The 18,134-nt window shown below is 49.2% G+C and overlaps 1 protein-coding gene across 1 annotated transcript; it reads right to left on the bottom strand.

The window, feature by feature from the left end:
• Positions 1–4,258: 4,258 nt before the first annotated feature.
• LOC139227976 (pleckstrin homology domain-containing family O member 2-like) lies at positions 4,259–11,573 on the bottom strand. Its single transcript, XM_070859134.1, has 4 exons — positions 11,454–11,573; positions 8,747–8,851; positions 6,292–6,390; positions 4,259–6,176 (listed from the first exon to the last, which is right to left on the bottom strand). Exons 1-4 carry the CDS (start codon positions 11,571–11,573, stop codon positions 5,205–5,207), a joined length of 1,296 nt encoding a protein of 431 aa, XP_070715235.1. The 3' UTR covers positions 4,259–5,204.
• Positions 11,574–18,134: the final 6,561 nt, after the last annotated feature.

Genomic DNA, 18,134 nt, shown 5'->3' with positions numbered 1-18,134 from the left:
TCCTCTCTCTCCCCCCCTTCCCCTCCTCTCTCTCCCCCCCTTCCCCTCCTCACTTTCTCTCCCCCCATCCTCACTTTCTCTCCCCCCCCCTCCCCCTCCTCTCCCCCCCCCTTTCCCTAATTGCCCTTGAGAAGTGAGAAGACGATGGTGACCTTCTTGAACTGCTGCAGTCCGTGTGGTGAAGGTGCTCCCACAGTGCTGTTAGGGAGGGAGTTCCAGGATTGTGACCCAGCGATGATGAAGGAACGACCGATATATTTCAAAGTCATGATGGTGTGCGACTTGGAGGGGATCATGGAGGTGATGGTGTTCCCATGCGCCTGCTGCCCTTGTCCTTCTAGGCGATAGAGTTCGTGGGTTTGGGAGGTGCTGCCGAAGAAGCCTTGGCGAGTTGCTGCAGTGCATCTTGTCGATGGTACACACTGCAGCCATGGTGCGCCGGTGGTGGAGGGAGTGAATGTTTAATTCTCTACCACAGAAAGTTGTTGAGGCCAATTCACTAAATATATTCAAAAAGGAGTTAGATGTAGTCCTTACTACTAGGGGGATCAAGGGGTATGGCGAGAAAGCAGGAATGGGGTACTGAAGTTGCATGTTCAGCCATGAACTCATTGAATGGCAGTGCAGGCTCGAAGGGCCGAATGGCCTACTCCTGCACCTATTTTCTATGTTTCTATGTTTAAGGTGGTGGATGGGGTGTCGATCAAGCGGGCTTGCTTTGTCCTGGATGGTGTCGAGCTTCTTGAGTGGTGTTGGAGCTGCACTCATCCAGACAAGTGGAGAGTATTCCATCACAGTCCCTGTAGTGATTATGTGGAGCGGGCAAGGAAGTGGAGTTGAGCCCATGATCAGATCAGCCACGATCTTGAATGGCCAAACGGCCTACTCCTGCTCCTATTTCTTATGTTATGTTGATGGTGGGGGATTCAGCGATGGTAATGCCATTGAATGTCAAGGGACGCTGGTTAGACTCTCGCTTGTTGGAGATAGTCATTGCCTGGCACTTGTGTGGCGCGAATGTTACTTGCGAATTATCAGCCCAAGCCTGAATGTCATCCAGGTCTTGCTACATGCGGGACTGCTTCATTATCTGAGGAGTTGTGAATGGAACTGAACACTGTGCAGTCATCAGCAAACATTCCCACTTCTGACCTTATGATGGAGGGAAGGTCATTTGATGAAGCAGCTGAAGATGGTTGGGCCGAGGACACTGCCCTGAGGAACTCCTGCAGCGATGTCCTGGGGCTGAGATGATTGACCTCCAACCACCACAACCATCTTCCTTTGTGCTGGGTATAACTCCAGCCAGTGGAGAGCTTTGCCCTGATTCCCATTGGCTTAAATTTTACTCGGGCTCCTTGATGCCACACTCGGTCAAATGTTGCCTTGATGTCAAGGGCAATCACTCTCACCTCACCTCTGGAATTCAGCTCTTTGGTCCATGTTTGGACCAAGGCTGTAATGAGGTCTGGAGCCGAGTGGTCCTGGCGGTACCCAAACTGAGTATCAGTGAGCAGGTTAGAATCATAGAAATTTATAGCACAGGAGGCCGCCATTTGACCCATCGTGTCCCTGCCAGCCAACAAAGAGCTATCCAGCCTAATCCCACTTTCCAATTCTTGGTCTGTAGCTTGTACCTCTGTAACATCGCCCATCTCCGCCCCTGCCTCAGCTCATCTGCTGCTAAACCCTAATCCATGCCTTCGTTACCTCTGGACTGGACTATTCCAATGCACTCCTGGCTGGCCTCCCACATTCTGCCCTACGTAAATTTGAGGTCATCCGAATCTCAGCAGCCTGTGACCTAACTCGCACCAAGTCCCACTCACACATCACCCCGTGCTCGCCGACCGACATTGGCTCCCGGATTAGCAACACCTCGATTTCAAAATTCTCATCCTTGTTTACAAGTCCCTCCTTATCTCTAATCTCCTTCAGACTCACAACGCCCCCTCTCCCCCACCCCCGAGGTGCCTGCGCTCCTCAAACTCTGTCCTCTTTGAGCATCCCTGATTATAATCGCTCAACTATTGGTGGCCATGCTTTCAGCTGCCTGGGCCCCAAGCTCTGGAACTCCCTCCCTAAACCACTCCGCCTCTCTACCTCTCTCCTCCTTTAAGATGCTCCTTAAAACCAACCTCTTTGACCAAGTCTGCCATAATTTCTTCTTCAGTCAAATTTATTTTTGTCTTAAAACACTGTGAAACGCCTTGGGATGTTTTACTACGTTAAAGGCGCTATATAAATACAAGTAGTTGTTGTTGTAGGTTATGGCACTTCAGGTGCATATCCAAGTACTTGTTAAATGCTAGGAGCCTCTACCACCCTTTCAGGAAGTGAGTTCCAGACCCCCACCACCCTCTGGGTGAAATTTCCTTTCCTCAAATCCACTCTAAATCTTATTTTAAATAGTTTAATTTACTTTAAATCTATTCCCCCTGGTTATTGACGCCTCTGCTCTGGGAAATAGGTGCTTCCTGCCCACTTCCTCTCGGCCCCTCATAATGTTATGCATTCAATTAGGTATCCCCTCAGCTTCCTCTGTTCCAAAAACAATCCCAGCCTATCCAATCTTTCCTCATAGCTACAATTCTCCAGTCCAGGCAACATCCTCGTAAATCTCCTCTGTACCCCCTCTAGTGCAATCACATCTTTCCTGTCATGTGGTGGCCAGAACTGCACGCAGTACTCTAGCTGCAGCCTGACTAGTGTTTTATCCTGGTAAGTGCCGCTTGATAGCACTGTCGACGTCACTTTCCGTCACTTTGCTGATGATTGAGAGTAGACTGATGGGGCGGTAATTGGCCGGATTGGATTTGTCCTGCTTTTTGTGGACAGGACATACCTGGCAGTTTACCACATTGTCGGGTAGATGCCAGTGTTGTAGCTGTACTGGAACAGCTTGGCTAGAGGCGTGGCTAGTTCTGGAGCACAAGTCTTCAGCACGACAGCCGGGATGTTGTCGGGGCCCATAGCCTTTGCTGTATCCAGTGCGCTCAGCCGTGTCTTGATATCACGTGGAGTGAATCAAATTGACTGAAGACTGGCTTTTGTAATGGTGGGGACCTCAGGAGGAGGCCGATATGGATCATCCACTCGGTACTTCTGGCTGAAGATGGTTCCAATCGCTTCAGCCTTGTCTTTTACACTCACGTGCTGGGCTCCGCCCTCTGAGGATGGGGATATTCATGGAGCTTCCTCCTCCCGTTAGTTGTTTAATGGTCCATCACTATTCACGATTGGATGCAGCAGGACTGCAGAGCTTTGATCTGATCCGTTGATTGTGGGATCGCTTAGCTCTGTCTATAGCACGCTGCTTCCTGTGTTGCAGCTTCCCCAGGTTGGCACCTCGTTTTTAGGTACACCTGGTGCTGCTCCTGGCATGCTTTTCTGCACTCCTCATTGAACCAGAGTTGGTCCCCTGGCTTGATGGAAATGGTAGAGTGAGGGATATGCCGGGCCATGAGGTTACAGATTGTGGTGGAATACAATTCTGCTGCTGATGGCCCACAGCGCCTCATGGATGCCCAATTGTGAGCTGCTAGATCTGTTCTGAATCTATCCCATTTAGCACGGAGTAACGGAGTTAGAGGGGCACTGGTGAGGCAGCAGGTGAGGGTAGAACTATTCGTGGTATGATGTGAGGGAGACAATGAACTAGCGAGACTTTGAATGTGGTAAAGTCACGGATGTGGGCGTGGATGGAGCTGTTGATATGAAGGATGAGTGAGGGCAAGGGGCCGGACAGTGAGACAGGAAAACGGTCAGAAGGAATTTAGGTCATGAGGGATGAGGAAGGTTTGTGGAAACATTCACACTCGTGCAGTTGTGGGTTGAGAGTTTGGGGATAAGCTACATTACTGAGTCAGAGTACGAGGAGCTTTACTCTGTACCTGGAGTCCAGCACACCTGCAAGGGATGCCCAGTGACCAATTCATAATAGCAAGTGACATCCTCTCCCAGAAAAATTCAGCAAAAAGTTGAAAGGACAGCTTTGTTTTTTTGTCCCAGAGGATGCAAGCTTGTGGAAATACGTTTCAACAATTAGTTTATAGACATTTGTAACCAGGAATAACCCGACATTAAACTACCAATTCAAACATCACTGGCCAGAGGGATAGCGGACAGGGAGATGTTTGAAGGGGAACAAAACCAAAACCAAATGACCGAAGCCTTAATCATTTGCATCAGTTCCGAGCCACGTTAAAGTGATTACAATTCTTAAATCAGTGCGTTCAATTAAAAAAACACAGGTTGATTTTGTAGGTGAATAGAATGCCGTTTATTGTGAAGTGCTTCATACTATTCCATGGCATGACTCCCTTATTACAGAAAAATATAAACATGGTTAAAGTATAAATAAAGCAATAAGCCAGAGTTAATAGGCAGGATATATAAAAACATTCCACTGGGTATACACTAAGGCAAAGTCATTAGTTTTTTGCATAAATATTAATACTGGCAGTAAAAATTATTTTAATTGGAGTTCACAGAAGTACAAACGTTGTATTTGGACAATGCAATTAATCTAAACACAGTGAATACTTGCGGCAACTCAAATACTGACTGGAGAATACAAATCAACGATTCTACATTCACATTTCAATGATTACAGAACATCGCACTTAGTTTCCTTTTAATTGTGGACAGGACTGGATATTGTCGCTTGTCTCCTTCACAAGATCAGTGAGACAACCACTAACCACTGCACGGACAACACCTTCAGAAACCTACTGCAACAACCGTCAGTACCAGCTGGCCATTGAAACATGTACTTGCTGTACACAGTATGGCTTCTCCGTGCCCGGCACTTACTCTAAACAACAGTGTAGAAAGCCAGAGGCTTGGAAATAACAATCAAAGCAAGACAGGAGCAGGAAATCTCTGGAAGCTCTTGTTAGCTAAAAGGTGAATACTGAACATGTGCAAAATGTTTGAATTTCCTTCGAGGTCAAGCTGGTGGCTGAGCGGGATAGCCAGCGTGGCATCGCAAACTCAGCTCAACAATGCAGCACCACTTTATGTTCAAAAATCTGCTCCTTCATTCTAAAGGATCTCAGCCACCTGTACAAAACACTTTCAACACCAAAAACAACCTCCTCCAAATAAATGTAACAATACAAAACACCTTGTCCAACATTCTTAGATTGCAACTTACCAAGCACGCAGTTTGTATCGCCATTCCTGTACGTTACACAATCAAGCTAAGGCACACTTCTTCTATAGACAGTTAACAGATCTTTGCGTCTCTCTCGTTCCTCCAAGGTGAGAGTCTTGGATTTTGTGCATAATTCCTTTAAACCTTTAAGTTCCTGCAAGACTTTGTCAGCCTCCGACCATTTAGCCATGGCTTCATTTAGCAAATGTGCAGCACTCCTGGTCGACCAGTTGGCTTGTGTGACATTGCTCAGAGGATGCTGCTCACCACCTGCTACATTCCCTGGACTCCAGATCTCAGATACTTGTTGGAGAAGTTCCTCGGTGACTTTTAACTCCAAAGCTATTTCATCTTCCATTTTTTCCACATTTTCATTCTTTAGGTTAACATAATAAGTGTCAAATTGTTTCCTCATTACTTTTTGCTTGGATTCTGATAAGATATCCCCCAAGGAAGTACATTTAACTCTAGGTAGATTTGATCTATTTACGGAACTGTTTGTTTCAGTAGGCTGCTTCTCCATTTCATTTGCATCTGAAGATGCTTTTGTTTGGAGATCAGATTCACCTTCATTTTCCAGGCTATTGGAAACAGTTTCTGTGGCACAAGATAGATCTTCCCCCTCATCCACTGACTCCTCGCCCTCCTCATCCACTGACTCCTCACCCTCCTTGACCAGAGACTCCTCGCCCTCCTTGACCAGAGACTCCTCGCCCTCCTTGACCAGAGACTCCTCACCCTCCTTGGTAGGTGTTTCCTTGGCCTCATTGATCACTGACTCTTCGTCCACCTTGTCTAGAGACTCCTCACCCTCCTCGCTCTGACTGACCGATAGCTCTGACCCATCATTGCCTTTTACATTACTGGGTTTGATTTTGGGCATGAGGACAGGCCTTTTCTTGTTGGTGAGGTTAATAACTTTGTCCTTTGATTGCTCCTCGCTTGTCGAGTCTTCAATGATAAGAGTCTGACCTCCAAGTTCTAGTCTCTGCATTCCACCAGACGCAGCAGTGACTACCTAGAATATAAAGATAAACCTTTAACGTACCTTGCTGTTGGTTAACCTTGTGAGATCTCAGTACAGCAGGCCCATGGAGGTCTCTCATTTTGCAGCTTCTAACTGAGTGACTTACTTCTTTGCGATGGTGCCTGGTCGGTGGTCTCCGGGGGTGATTCACTTTTACTCTGTTACGTGTCAAGTGATCCAGAGAGTTATTTTCATCCACTGTAACCTAGGCACAAAGACACTGCTTAACAGCTGAACCTCATGTTAATTCACACCGTGTTAAAGTATTCAGGGGGTTGGCAGAAGACTCCTAACAAGCTGATGTGACGTCTGATCTACCTGTGGTCACAAGAATCTGGTCACAGACAGCCCAGGCAGGATACCCTGCACAGTGCTTGCACCATCAGCGTACTTTTGGGTCCATATACACAGTGTTGAAAATATTGGGGTGGTTTTCCAATCAAGGCATTACCACCAGCTGCCGAGCAGCAGCTTCCTGCGACGATTGATTCTGGAACCTGTTGTTTCATCTCTCACCACAGGGACCAGACATCCTTTGCATTTCACACATTTTGTACTTTAACTCACAGACAGTAAGCGTTTCTACAGGCACATAAAAAGGAAAAGAGTTGCTAAAGTAAAAGTTGGTTCCCTAGAGGATGAGACTGGGGAATTAATTATGGAGAACAGGGAAATGGCAGAGAAGTTGAAAAAATATTTTGTATCAGTCTTCACGGTAGAAGACACTAAAAACATCCCAATAATGGATAATCAAGGGGCTAATAGGGAGGGAGGAACTTAATACAATCGCTATCACTAATGAAGTAGTACTCGGTAAAATAATGGGACTAAAGGCAGACAAGTCCCCTGGACCTGATGGCCTGCATCCTAAGGTCTTAAAAGAAGTGGCTGCAGAGATAGTAGATGCATTGGTTGCAATCTAACAAAATTCGCTGGATTCTGGGGCGGTCCCAGCAGATTGGAAAACCGCAAAGGTAACGCCCCTCTTTAAAAAAGGAGCAGACAAAAAGCAGGAAACTATGGACCAGTTAGCCTAACGTCTGTGGTTGGGAAAATGCTCAAGTCCATTATTAAGGAAGCAGTAGCACGACATTTGAAAAAGCATAATTCAATCAAGCAGAGTCAGCATGGTTTTATGAAAGGGAAATCATGTTTGATAAATTTGCTGGAATTCTTTGAGGATGTAACGTGCAGGGGGCACCAGTGGATGTGGTGTATTTGGATTTCCAGAAGGCATTCGATAAGGTGCCACATAAAAGGTTACTGCACAAGGGACCGAGTGTAATGTAGCCAAGTTTGCTGATGATACAAAGGTGGGTGGGAAAGCAAATTGTGAGGAGGACACAAAATCTTCAAAGGGATATAGACAGGCTAAGTGAGTGGGCAAACATTTGGCAGATTGAGTATAATGTGGGAAAATGTGAGATTATCCACTTTGGCAGAAAAAATAGAAAAGCAAATAATAATTTAAATGGGGAAAAATTGCAAAGTGCTGCAGTATAGAGGGACCTGGGGGTCCTTGTACATGAAACACAAAAAGTTAGTATGCAGGTACAGCAAGTGATCAGGAAGGCAAATGGAATGTTGGCCTTTATTGCAAGGGGGATGGAGTATAAAAGCAGAGAAGTCCTGCTACAACTGTACAGGGTATTGGTGAGGCCACACCTGGAGTACTGCATACAATTTTGGTCTCTGTATTTAAGGAAGGATATACTTGCATTGAAAGCTGTTCAGAGAAGGTTCACTCGGTTGATTCTGGAGATGAGGGGGTTGACTAACGAAAGGTTGAGTGGGTTGGGCCTAAACTCATTGGAGTTTAGAAGAATGAGAGGTGATCTTATCGAAACATATAAGATAATGAGGGGGCTCGACAAGGTAGATGCAGAGAGGATATTTTCACTCATAAGGGAAACTAGAACTAGGGGACATAGTCTCAGAATAAGGGGTCGCCCATTTAAAACTGAGACGAGGAGAAATTTCTTCTCCCAGAGAGTTGTAAATCTGTGGAATTCTCTGCCCCAGAGAGCTGTGGAGGCTGGGTCATTGAATATATTTAAGGTGGAGATAGACAGAGTCAAGGGTTATGGGGAGCGGGTAGTGAAGTGGAGCAAAGTCCATGATCGGATCAGCCATGATTGTATTAAATGGTGGAGCAGACTCGAGGGGCCGTATGGTCTACTCCTGCTCCTATTTCTTATGTTATGTTCCAAACAGTGGCTCCCAATTGTCACATCGATGCAAGAACTATATGTAACTGGGAGTGAAGCTGGAATCAGAGGGTGCTGTGCCAAGCAGTGTGGTGTCACACGGGATGTTGTCATGTACCTCTCTCAGTGGCTGCAGTGACACATGGAGTCTGTAACAACCTCAATCGGACATCCTTTCACACTCAATTCTTCGCTTTGGATTACCAGCAACAATTTGGTTGTGGAAGATGTGGATCTTCTCATCAACATTTAAAAGATATATGGCAGGTGTACATAGAACTGAATATAGGATGGTGCTGCAGCCCAAACTCACTGGTCAGGATACCGCAGCACACTGACATTGAAAACAATCACCTGATCAAACTCTTTATTGTTGGATTCCCTGATCGCTTCGTTCAAGGCACTGAGCCACGAATCCTTTTCCTCGGCATCATTAATTTGAAATTTTAGGTCAGATACCTGCAAAGCAAGAATTGGAGCATCTCAGTTCATGTACCAGTCCCTCTCCCCCGCCCCGCTCACCGGTGCTCCCACCATCCCTTTCCCCCGCACCCTCGTCCCTCTCACCTGCTGCTCTCCATCCCTCTCCCCCGTGCCCTTCTGTCCTCTCTCCCCCTCCGCTCCCGTGTGCCCCCCTCCCCCGGAGGTACAGCGGGGGATCCCCGGAGGTGTAACACGTGTTATTGATGACGGTGTTGTTTAACCTGCCCTTCTCTCGCCCTATAAAAAGTCCGACAGCTCTTCCGTCCCCAGCTTCTGTCTCCCATTTAGTATTTTCCACCTCTCAGTGAGATTCCCGGCACATCTTTCAATGCGAGCTGTCGATTAGATGGTTAATTTCTCTAACCATCACTCGCAATTACACCCTTTACACCGGGGTCGGGGCAGGCACTCCGGGGTCCGGCCAGGGCCGGGGCCATCTGGGTGTTTTAGGAACATGGGAAAGCAGGAGAACAAAGGCTCTTGGTCGGCCAGCGCGGACACGATGGGCTGAAATGGCCTCCTGCCGTGCTGTCAGTTTCTATGAATATGAAGGGGGAGGAAACACACTGACAGACACAAGCAACAGAATCAAATGCTTCCCCCCTGTCCTCCACCACTCAGTCTCTTTGCCTTGTTCCTTTTTAAATGCTGTTCATCTGTAACTTATTGCAATCCGATGAGGGGTCCGGTCCTGAAACATGAACTCTGCTCTCTCCACACACTGCCTGACCTGCTGCCTTTTCCAGCATTCTCCGTCCTGGTTCACATTTCCAGCATCTGCAGTTTATTTTGCTTTTTATAAACCCATTGAATCTGCCGCAACTAGGAGCTCCTCATTTCCCGGCTAACTTTGCTCATGCATGCACTGTTGGTACCGAGGGCCGTCCTGCTCGGACCCGCTGTCCAACACGAGCATCTCTGAGCCCTCCCGGCCTCTATTCCCAAGTGGATGGCCAGCACGGGCTCCTCTCCAGCTCCCCGAGCATATCCATCCCCGCCCCTCTCCCTCACACACCCGCTCACCCACTGCCCCTCTCCCGCACCACCAACCTGACACCCCTCCCCTACTCCCCCCCAACCCCCCTCTTCCCCCCCCCCCTCACACTCCCCGCCCTCTCACACCCCCCCCGGCCTCCCTCACACCCCCCCCGGCCTCCCTCTCACACCCCCGTCCCCCCCCTCACACACCCGTCCCCCCCTCCCCCTTATACACCACCCCCCAGCCCTCCCCCCCACACACCCCCTCGCCCTCCCACACCGCCCCTCTCCTGCACCACCAACCTGACACCCCTCCCCTAGTCCCTCCCTGCCCCCTCACACACCCCCCGCCCTCCCCCTCACACACCCCTCCCTCGCTCCCTCCCCCCCACATCCCCCTCCCACACCCTCCCTCCCTCTCACAGCCCCCTCCCCCCCACTCCCTCTCTCAGCCCCCCCCTCCCTCCCACATCCCCCACACCCCTCCCTCTCCCACACCCCCCCTCCCTCTCCCACACACCCCAACCCTCCCTCTCCCCCCCCACCCACCCTCTCTCCCCCCCCCACCCACCCACCCTCTCCCACCCCCCACCCACCCTCCCTCTCCCCCCCCCCCACCCCACCCTCCCTCTCTCTCCCCCCCCCCCCCACCCTCCCGATCTGACACCGCACAAACTGCTCACTGTATTACTGCAACTTCCTCACTCAGCCAGCCACGTGCATCACCCCATGGCACAATTCCGCTTTCATTTCTCTCTGGAACTCCCCCACTGCTCACTACACCTGAATCTCTGTCCCTTTGAATTTTGTGCTAGTGCTGTTAGAATGCTCACCCCCTTCCCTCTCCGTCTGTTACCCCCTCTCGCTGCCTCAACAAGCCCCTTCTTCACCGGGCCCAGTGCCTCCTCCCGACTCCAAAGCCCACCCCCAAGCTGAATGAAATGACACAGTATTTACAGCACCGAAGCAGGCCAATGGCCCGACAGATCCATGCTGCTGTTTATGCTCCACACGAGAATAGGAGACTGGGAATAAATGGCTTCAAATCCGTACGTGGCTAGGGGGTGAGGGGGCGAGGAACCGTGCCCAAATACCGCGGGAGGGAGCGGAGAACCGTGATATTGCTGAACTGTTGGCACTGGTCAGTGGGTGCCGCTTTGCACAACGTATCGAGCTCTGACTGCAGCAGAGAGACGCGTGTGGAGGGATGGGATCGCTGGGTGTGTTACACGACCCTTGATGGTGTGAGGATTTCGATTGATCCGAAGAGAAGATATCCAGGGTACGCTGTTGCTGCAGACGTCGAGGAAATAGCGAGCTGTCCTCCTGATGCTGATCTGGCCTACAGCAGACCCCAGAGTTAACATGGATTTGCAGCATTCCCCCGTTCCCACACGATCAATTCCATTTATCTTCCGAGTGCCCCTGACAAATGGGCTGCACCAGCTCCTTCACTAAACCCCCGTGGGAACGGGGGAATGCTGCAAATCCATGTTAACTCTGGGGTCTGCTGCAGGCCAGATCAGCATCAGGAGGACAGCTCGCTATTTGAAGAGATAAGAGAATGTAAACAGGAAGGTTATCTTAATTGGCCAAATACAAACTGGGAATCGGCAAGTAGTTTAGGGTTGAGTTTGCCGTGTATGACTGCGTCTGGGCTCAGCGTGTTGAGGAAGCCACAAGTGCAAATGTTGGTCTTGATCAGGTATTTGTATTCCATTCATTCCCATCTGCAGGATTTAGTCATCACACCACAGTTGCCAAATGTCCGCCGTTATTTCAACTCACATACTTCAGGCATTCGTGCAGATCTCATTACAGATTTTCCTCCTCATATTCCTTAGTGCATAATTAAACCTGATTTCCAGTTCACGAGTCTCAGTCCACATCTGCTAGTTCACTACCTACCTCCGAGACCCCATTTCCTGCCCTCCCCCCACCCCCCACCCCCAGCAGGGAACATTTATCTTCAATGGGAAGCCTGTTTGGGGCCTTAGCAAGGACCACCGAATCCATGCCAGCTCTCAGCAGGAGGGTGCCTCCAGGGAGCCCAATTTCTACTGGCAACACCCCCCCCCCACACCTGACACAGCCCCCTCCGACTCCCACCCACCCCGGACCACAGCACACCCCCACCCCACCCTGGACACAGCCCCCTCAGACACCCCTCCTCACCCCCCCCCACCCCAAACACAGACCCCTCCACCACACCCGACACAGCCCCCTCCGACCCCCACCCACCCCGGACCACAGCACACCCCCACACTCCCCCCCCACCCTGGACACAGCCCCCTCAGACACCCCTCCTCACCCCCCCCCCACCCCAAACACAGACCCCTCCACCACACCCGACACAGCCCCCTCCTACCCCCCCCCTCACCCTGGACATAGACCCCCTCCAACACAACCCCCACCCCAGCCTGGACAGAGCCCCCCACGCCCCCGCCTCAGACACACCCCTCCTTTTCCGCCCCCCTGCTCCCCCAAACTGAACACAGCCCCGTCCGACCCCAGGAATGTCGGGTCCATTATGTAAAGCAGAGCTCACTACCCAGTGTGTGAAGAAGTGCTTCTTGACATCACCTGTGAACGGCCTAGCTCTGATTTAAAGGTTATACTCCCCGTTCTGGGCTCTCCCACCAGAGTGAATAGTTTCTCTCTTGCTACCCTATCAAATCCTTGGATCATCTTAAACACCTCGATTAAATGACCCCTTAATCTTCTATATTCGAGGAAATACAAGCCTAGTCTATTCAACCTGTAATCATAATTTAACTTAGCCCTGGTATCATTCTGGTGAATCTGCACTGCCCCCCGCCGAGGCCAAGACCCCCTTCCTGAGGGGCGGGGCTTGGACTGAATGCAGTGTCCAGTTGGGGTCTGACCCGAGCTCTGTACAGCTCGGACATAACTCCGCCCTCTGTATTCCAGCATCCTTGAGGTAAAGGCCAACATTCCATCAGCCTTTTTAATTATTTTTGTTTAATATTCGTTCCCGGGATGTGGGCGTTGCTGGCAAAACCGGCATTTATTGCCCATCCCAAATTGCTCTGAAGAAGGTGGTGGTGAGCCGCCTTCTTGAACCGCTGCAGTCCATGTGGTGAAGGTGCTCCCAACAGTGCTGTTCGGGAGGGAGTTCCAGGATTTTGACCCAGCGACGATGAAGAAACGGCCGATATATTTCCACGTCAGGGTGGTGTGTGACTTGGAGGGGAACGTGGAGGTGGTGGTGTTCCCATGCGCCTGCTGCCCTTGTCCTTCTAGGGGGTATAGGTCGCAGGTTTGGGAGGTGCTTTCGAAGAAGCCTTGGCGAGTTGCTGCAGTGCATCTTGTAGATGGTACACACTGCAGCCACGGTGCGCCGGTGGTGGAGGGAGTGAATGTTGAAGGTGGTGGATGGGGGGCCGATCAAGCGGCCTGCTTTGTCCTGGATGGTGTTGAGCTTCTTGAGTGTTGTTGCAGCTGCACTCATCCAGGCAAGTGGGGAGTATTCCATTACACTCCTGACTTGTGCCTTGTAGATGGTGGAAAGGCTTTGGGGAGTCAGGAAGTGAGACGCTCGCCACAGCATACTCAGCCTCTGACCTGCTCTGACAATACTTGTTGCCACAGTATTATGTGGCTGGTCTAGTTAAGTTTCCGCCAGGATGTTGATGGTGGGGGATTCAGCGATGGTAATGAATATCAAGGGGAGGTGGTTAGACTCTCGCTTGTTGGAGATGGCCATTTCCTGGCACTTGTCCACGAGCTTTCAGTGATTTCTGTACATGAACTCCTAAATCTCTCTGCTCGTCCACAGTTCCTAGCTCCTCACCATTTAGAAAACACCCTGATCTATCTTTCTCAAGTCCAAAGTGGTGACCTCACATTGAACTCCATCTGCCACAGTTTTACCCATTCACTTAATCTGTCAATATCAACACTGGTCAAAGCAATGAACCCTAGAATTGATGCATTTATTTCCTGCACTACCTAGTAGGAATTCAATCTGGAGAAGTGTGAGATAATGCATTTAGGGAAGGCTAACAAGGCAAGGGAACACACTTTAAATGGTAGGACACTGAGAAGTGTAGAGGAACAAAGGGACCTTGGAGTGCAGGTCCACAGATCCCTGAAGGTAGCAGGCCAGGTAGATAATGTGATTAAGAAGGCATACGTAATACTTGCCTTTATTAGCCGAGCCATTACAAGAGCAGGGAGGTTATGCTTGAACTGTATAAAACATTAGTTAGGCCAAAGTTTGGGTACTGCATGCAGTTCTGGTCACCACATTACAGGAAAAATGTGACTGTACTAGAGAGGGTACAGAGGAGATTTATGAGGATGTTGCCTGGACTGGAGAATTGTAGCTATGAGGAAAGATCTAATGTTTTATACATTCACCTCAGTACCCCTTTCCTGCTTTCTCTCCATACCGCTTGATCCCTTTAGCCATATGGGTGATATCGAACTCCCTCTTGAATATATACAATGAACTGACATCAACAACTCTCTGCGGTAGAGAATTCCACAGGTTAACAACTCTGAGTGAAGAAGTTTCTCCTCATCTCAGTCCTAGATAGCTTACCTCTTATCCTTAGACTGTGTCCCCTGGTTCTGGACTTCCCCAACATTGGGAACATTCTTCCTGCATCTAACCTGTCCAGTCACGTCAGAATTTTATATGTTTCTATGAGATCCCCTCTCATCCTTCTAAACTCCAGTGAATAAAGGCCCAGTCGATCCAGTCTCTCCTCATATGTCAGTCCAGCCATCCCGGGAATCAGTCTGATGAACCTTCGCTACACTCCCTCAATAGCAAGAACGTCCTTCCTCAGATTAGGAGACCAAAACTGAACACAATATTCCAGGTGAGGCCTCACCAAGGCCCTGTACAACTGCAGTAAGACCTCCCTGCTCTTGTACTCAAATCCCCTAGCTATGAAGGCCAACATACCATTTGCCTTCTTCACCGCCTGCTGTACCTGCATGCCAACTTTCAATGACTCATGTACCATGACACCCAGGTCTCGTTGCACCTCCCCTTTTCCTAATCTGCCGCTATTCAGATAATCTCCTGCCTTAGTGTTTTTGCCACCAAAGTGGATCACCTCACATTTATCCACATGATACTGCATCTGCCCACTCATTTAACCTGTCCAAGTCACCCTGCAGCCTCTTAGCATCCTCCACATAGCTCACACCGCCACCCAGCTTAGTGTCATCTGCAAACTTGGAGATATTACACTCATCTATGATCACTATCACTAGGGAGGTAGTGCTGGACAGACTAATGGGATTGAAGGTAGACAAGTCCCCTGGTCCTGATGAAATGCATCCCAGGGTATTAAAAGAGATGGCGGAAGTTATAGCAGATGTATTTGTTATAATCTACCAAAATTCTCTGGACTCTGGGGAGGTACCAGCGGATTGGAGAGCAGCTAATGTAACGCCTCTGTTTAAAAAAGGGGGAAGGCAAATGGCAGGTAACTATAGGCCGGTTAGTTTAACATCTGTAGTGGGGAAAATGCTTGAAACTATCATTAAGGAAGAAATAGCGGGACATCTGGATAGGAATAGTGCAATCAAGCAGACGCAGCATGGATTCATGAAAGGGAAATCATGTTTAACTAACTTACTGGAATTCTTTGAGGATATAACGAGCATGGTGGATAGAGGTGTACCGATGGATGTGGTGTATTTAGATTTCCAAAAGGCATGCGATAAGGTGCCACACAAAAGGTTACTGCAGAAGATAAAGGTACGCGGAGTCAGAGGAAATGTATTAGCATGGATAGAGAATTGGCTGGCAAACAGAAAGCAGAGAGTCGGGATAAATGGGTCCTTTTCCGGTTGGAAATCAGTGGTTAGTGGTGTGCCACAGGGATCAGTGCTGGGACCACAACTGTTTACAATATACATAGATGACCTAGAGGAGGGGATAGAGTGTAGTGCAACAAAATTTGCAGATGACACTAAGATTAGTGGGAAAGCGGGTTGTGTAGAGGACTCAGAGAGGCTACAAGGAGATTTGGATAGGTTAAGGGAATGGGCTAAGGTTTGGCAGATGGAATACAATGTCGGAAAGTGTGAGGTCATCCACCTTGGGAAAAAAAAAATACAGTAAAAGGGAATATTATTTGAATGGGGAGAAATTACAACATGCTGTGGTGCAGAGGGACCTGGGGGTCCTTGTGCATGAAACTCTTTTTGAGTTTACCTGAAAAAAACAAACATTAAACCGTGCCACCCGCCCTGGATGACACAGCAGACATTTTCAAGGCCCCTTTTTTTTTCCCTTTTTTGTGGGTTTTTTTTCGGTTTTTTTTTTTGGGCGCTAAAATCACATTTTTCCAAGTGCCCCCTATAAAAGGGGAGGGAGACACTAAAAGCACCGGCAATTAAAACAAATTAAACTTTAAAACGTAAAATCAAATTAAAATTTGGTTGCCGGGCGTGATGATGCACTCCAGTCCCTCCGGTGCCCACCTCTCGCGGAAGGCCGCGAGCGTACCGGTGGACACCGCGTGCTCCATCTCCAAGGACACCCTGGACCGGATGCAAGAGCGGAAGAGAGGCAGGCAGTCAGGTTGAACGACCCCCTCGACCGCCCGCTGCCTGGACCGGCTGATGGCACCCTTGGCCGTGCCCAGGAGCAGTCCTACGAGGAGGCCTTCGGACCTACCCGCTCCCCTCCGCACAGGGTGCCCAAAGATCAGGAGAGTGGGACTGAAGTGCAGCCAGAAATTCAGGAGAAGCCCCTTCAAATAATAAAACAGGGGCTGCAACCTTGTGCATTCCATAAAAACATGGAACACGGACTCTTCCAGACCGCAGAAATTGCAGGCGGCCTGGGAGTCCGTGAACCGGCTTAAAAATTTGTTGCACGGCACTGCTCCGTGCACCACCCTCCAGGCCAAGTCCCCGATGAATAGTGGGAGGACCCCTGCGTAGAGTGCCCTCCATCGGGGACCCCCGCCTCCTCCGGACGGCAAGATGGTACGCCATGGCGTGTCCGGACGGCCGGCGAGGATGGCAAAGTTGAGAGTGTCCTTGTGCATGAATCCCAAAAGGTTAGTTTGCAGGTGCAGCAGGTAATCAGGAAGGCAAATGGAATGTTGGCCTTCATTGCGAAAGGGATGGAGTACAAAAGCAGGGAGGTGTTGCTGCAACTGTATAAGGTATTGGTAAGGCCGCACCTGGAGTACTGCGTGCAGTTTTGGTCACCTTACTTAAGGAAGGATATACTAGCTTTGGAAGGGGTACAGAGACGATTCACTAGGCTGATTTGAGAAATGAGGGGGTTACCTTATGATGATAGATTGAGTAGACTGGGTCTTTACTCCTTGGAGTTCAGAAGGATGAGGGGTGATCTTATAGAAACATTTAAAATCATGAAAGGGATAGACAAGATAGAGGCAGAGAGGTTGTTTCCACTGGTAGGGGAGACTAGAACTAGGGGGCACAGCCTCAAAATACGGAGGAGCCAATTTAAAACCGAGTTGAGAAAGAATTTCTTCTCCCAGAGGGTTGTGAATCTGTGGAATTCTCTGCCCAAGGAAGCAGTTGAGGCTAGCTCATTGAATATTTTCAAGTCAAAGATAGATAGATTTTTAAGCAATAAGGGAATTAAGGGTTATGGGGAGCGGGCGGGTAAGTGGAGCTGAGTCCACGACCAGATCAGCCATGATCTTATTGAATGGCGGAGCAGGCTCGAGGGGCTGGATGGCCTACTCCTGTTCCTAATTCCTATGTTCCTATCTAAATCATTGATGTATATTGTAAATAGCTGGGGTCCCAGCACTGAGCCCTGCAGCACCCCACTAGTCACTGCCTGCCATTCTGAAAAGGACCCGTTTATCCTGACTCTCTGCTTCCTGTCTGCCAGCCAGTTCTCTATCCACGTCAGTACATTACCTCCAATACCATGTGCTTTAATTTTGCACAACAATCTCTTGTGTGGGACCTTGTCAAAAGCCTTTTGAAAGTCCAAATACACGACATCCAGTGGTTCTCCCTTGTCCACTCTACTAGTTACATCCTCAAAAAATTCTAGAAGATTTGTCAAGCATGATTTCCCTTTCATAAATCCATGCTGACTTGGACCGATCCTGTCACTGCTTTCCAAATGCGCTGCTATTTCATCCTTAATAATTGATTCCAACATTTTCCCCACTACTGATATCACGCTAACCGGTCTATAATTATCCGTTTTCTCTCTCCCTCCTTTTTTAAAAAGTGGTGTTACATTAGCTACTCTCCAGTCCATAGGAACTGATCCAGAGTCGATAGACTGTTGGAC

The sequence above is a fragment of the Pristiophorus japonicus genome, chromosome 17 (assembly GCF_044704955.1).
Source record: "Pristiophorus japonicus isolate sPriJap1 chromosome 17, sPriJap1.hap1, whole genome shotgun sequence".
Lineage (NCBI taxonomy): Eukaryota > Metazoa > Chordata > Chondrichthyes > Pristiophoridae > Pristiophorus > Pristiophorus japonicus.
Note: the sequence above shows the minus strand (reverse complement) of the source record. Positions and strands in the feature narration are given on the sequence as shown.

Coding starts and splice junctions, on each gene's coding strand:
- LOC139227976 (XM_070859134.1), bottom strand. CDS start 11,573: ATGGAATACAAATACCTGATCAAGACCAACATTTGCACTTGTGGCTTC. Junction 6,391..8,746: donor ACAATAAAGAGTTTGATCAG/GTGATTGTTTTC, acceptor CTTTGTGCCTAG/GTTACAGTGGATGAAAATAA. Junction 6,177..6,291: donor CCAGGCACCATCGCAAAGAA/GTAAGTCACTCA, acceptor TTTATATTCTAG/GTAGTCACTGCTGCGTCTGG.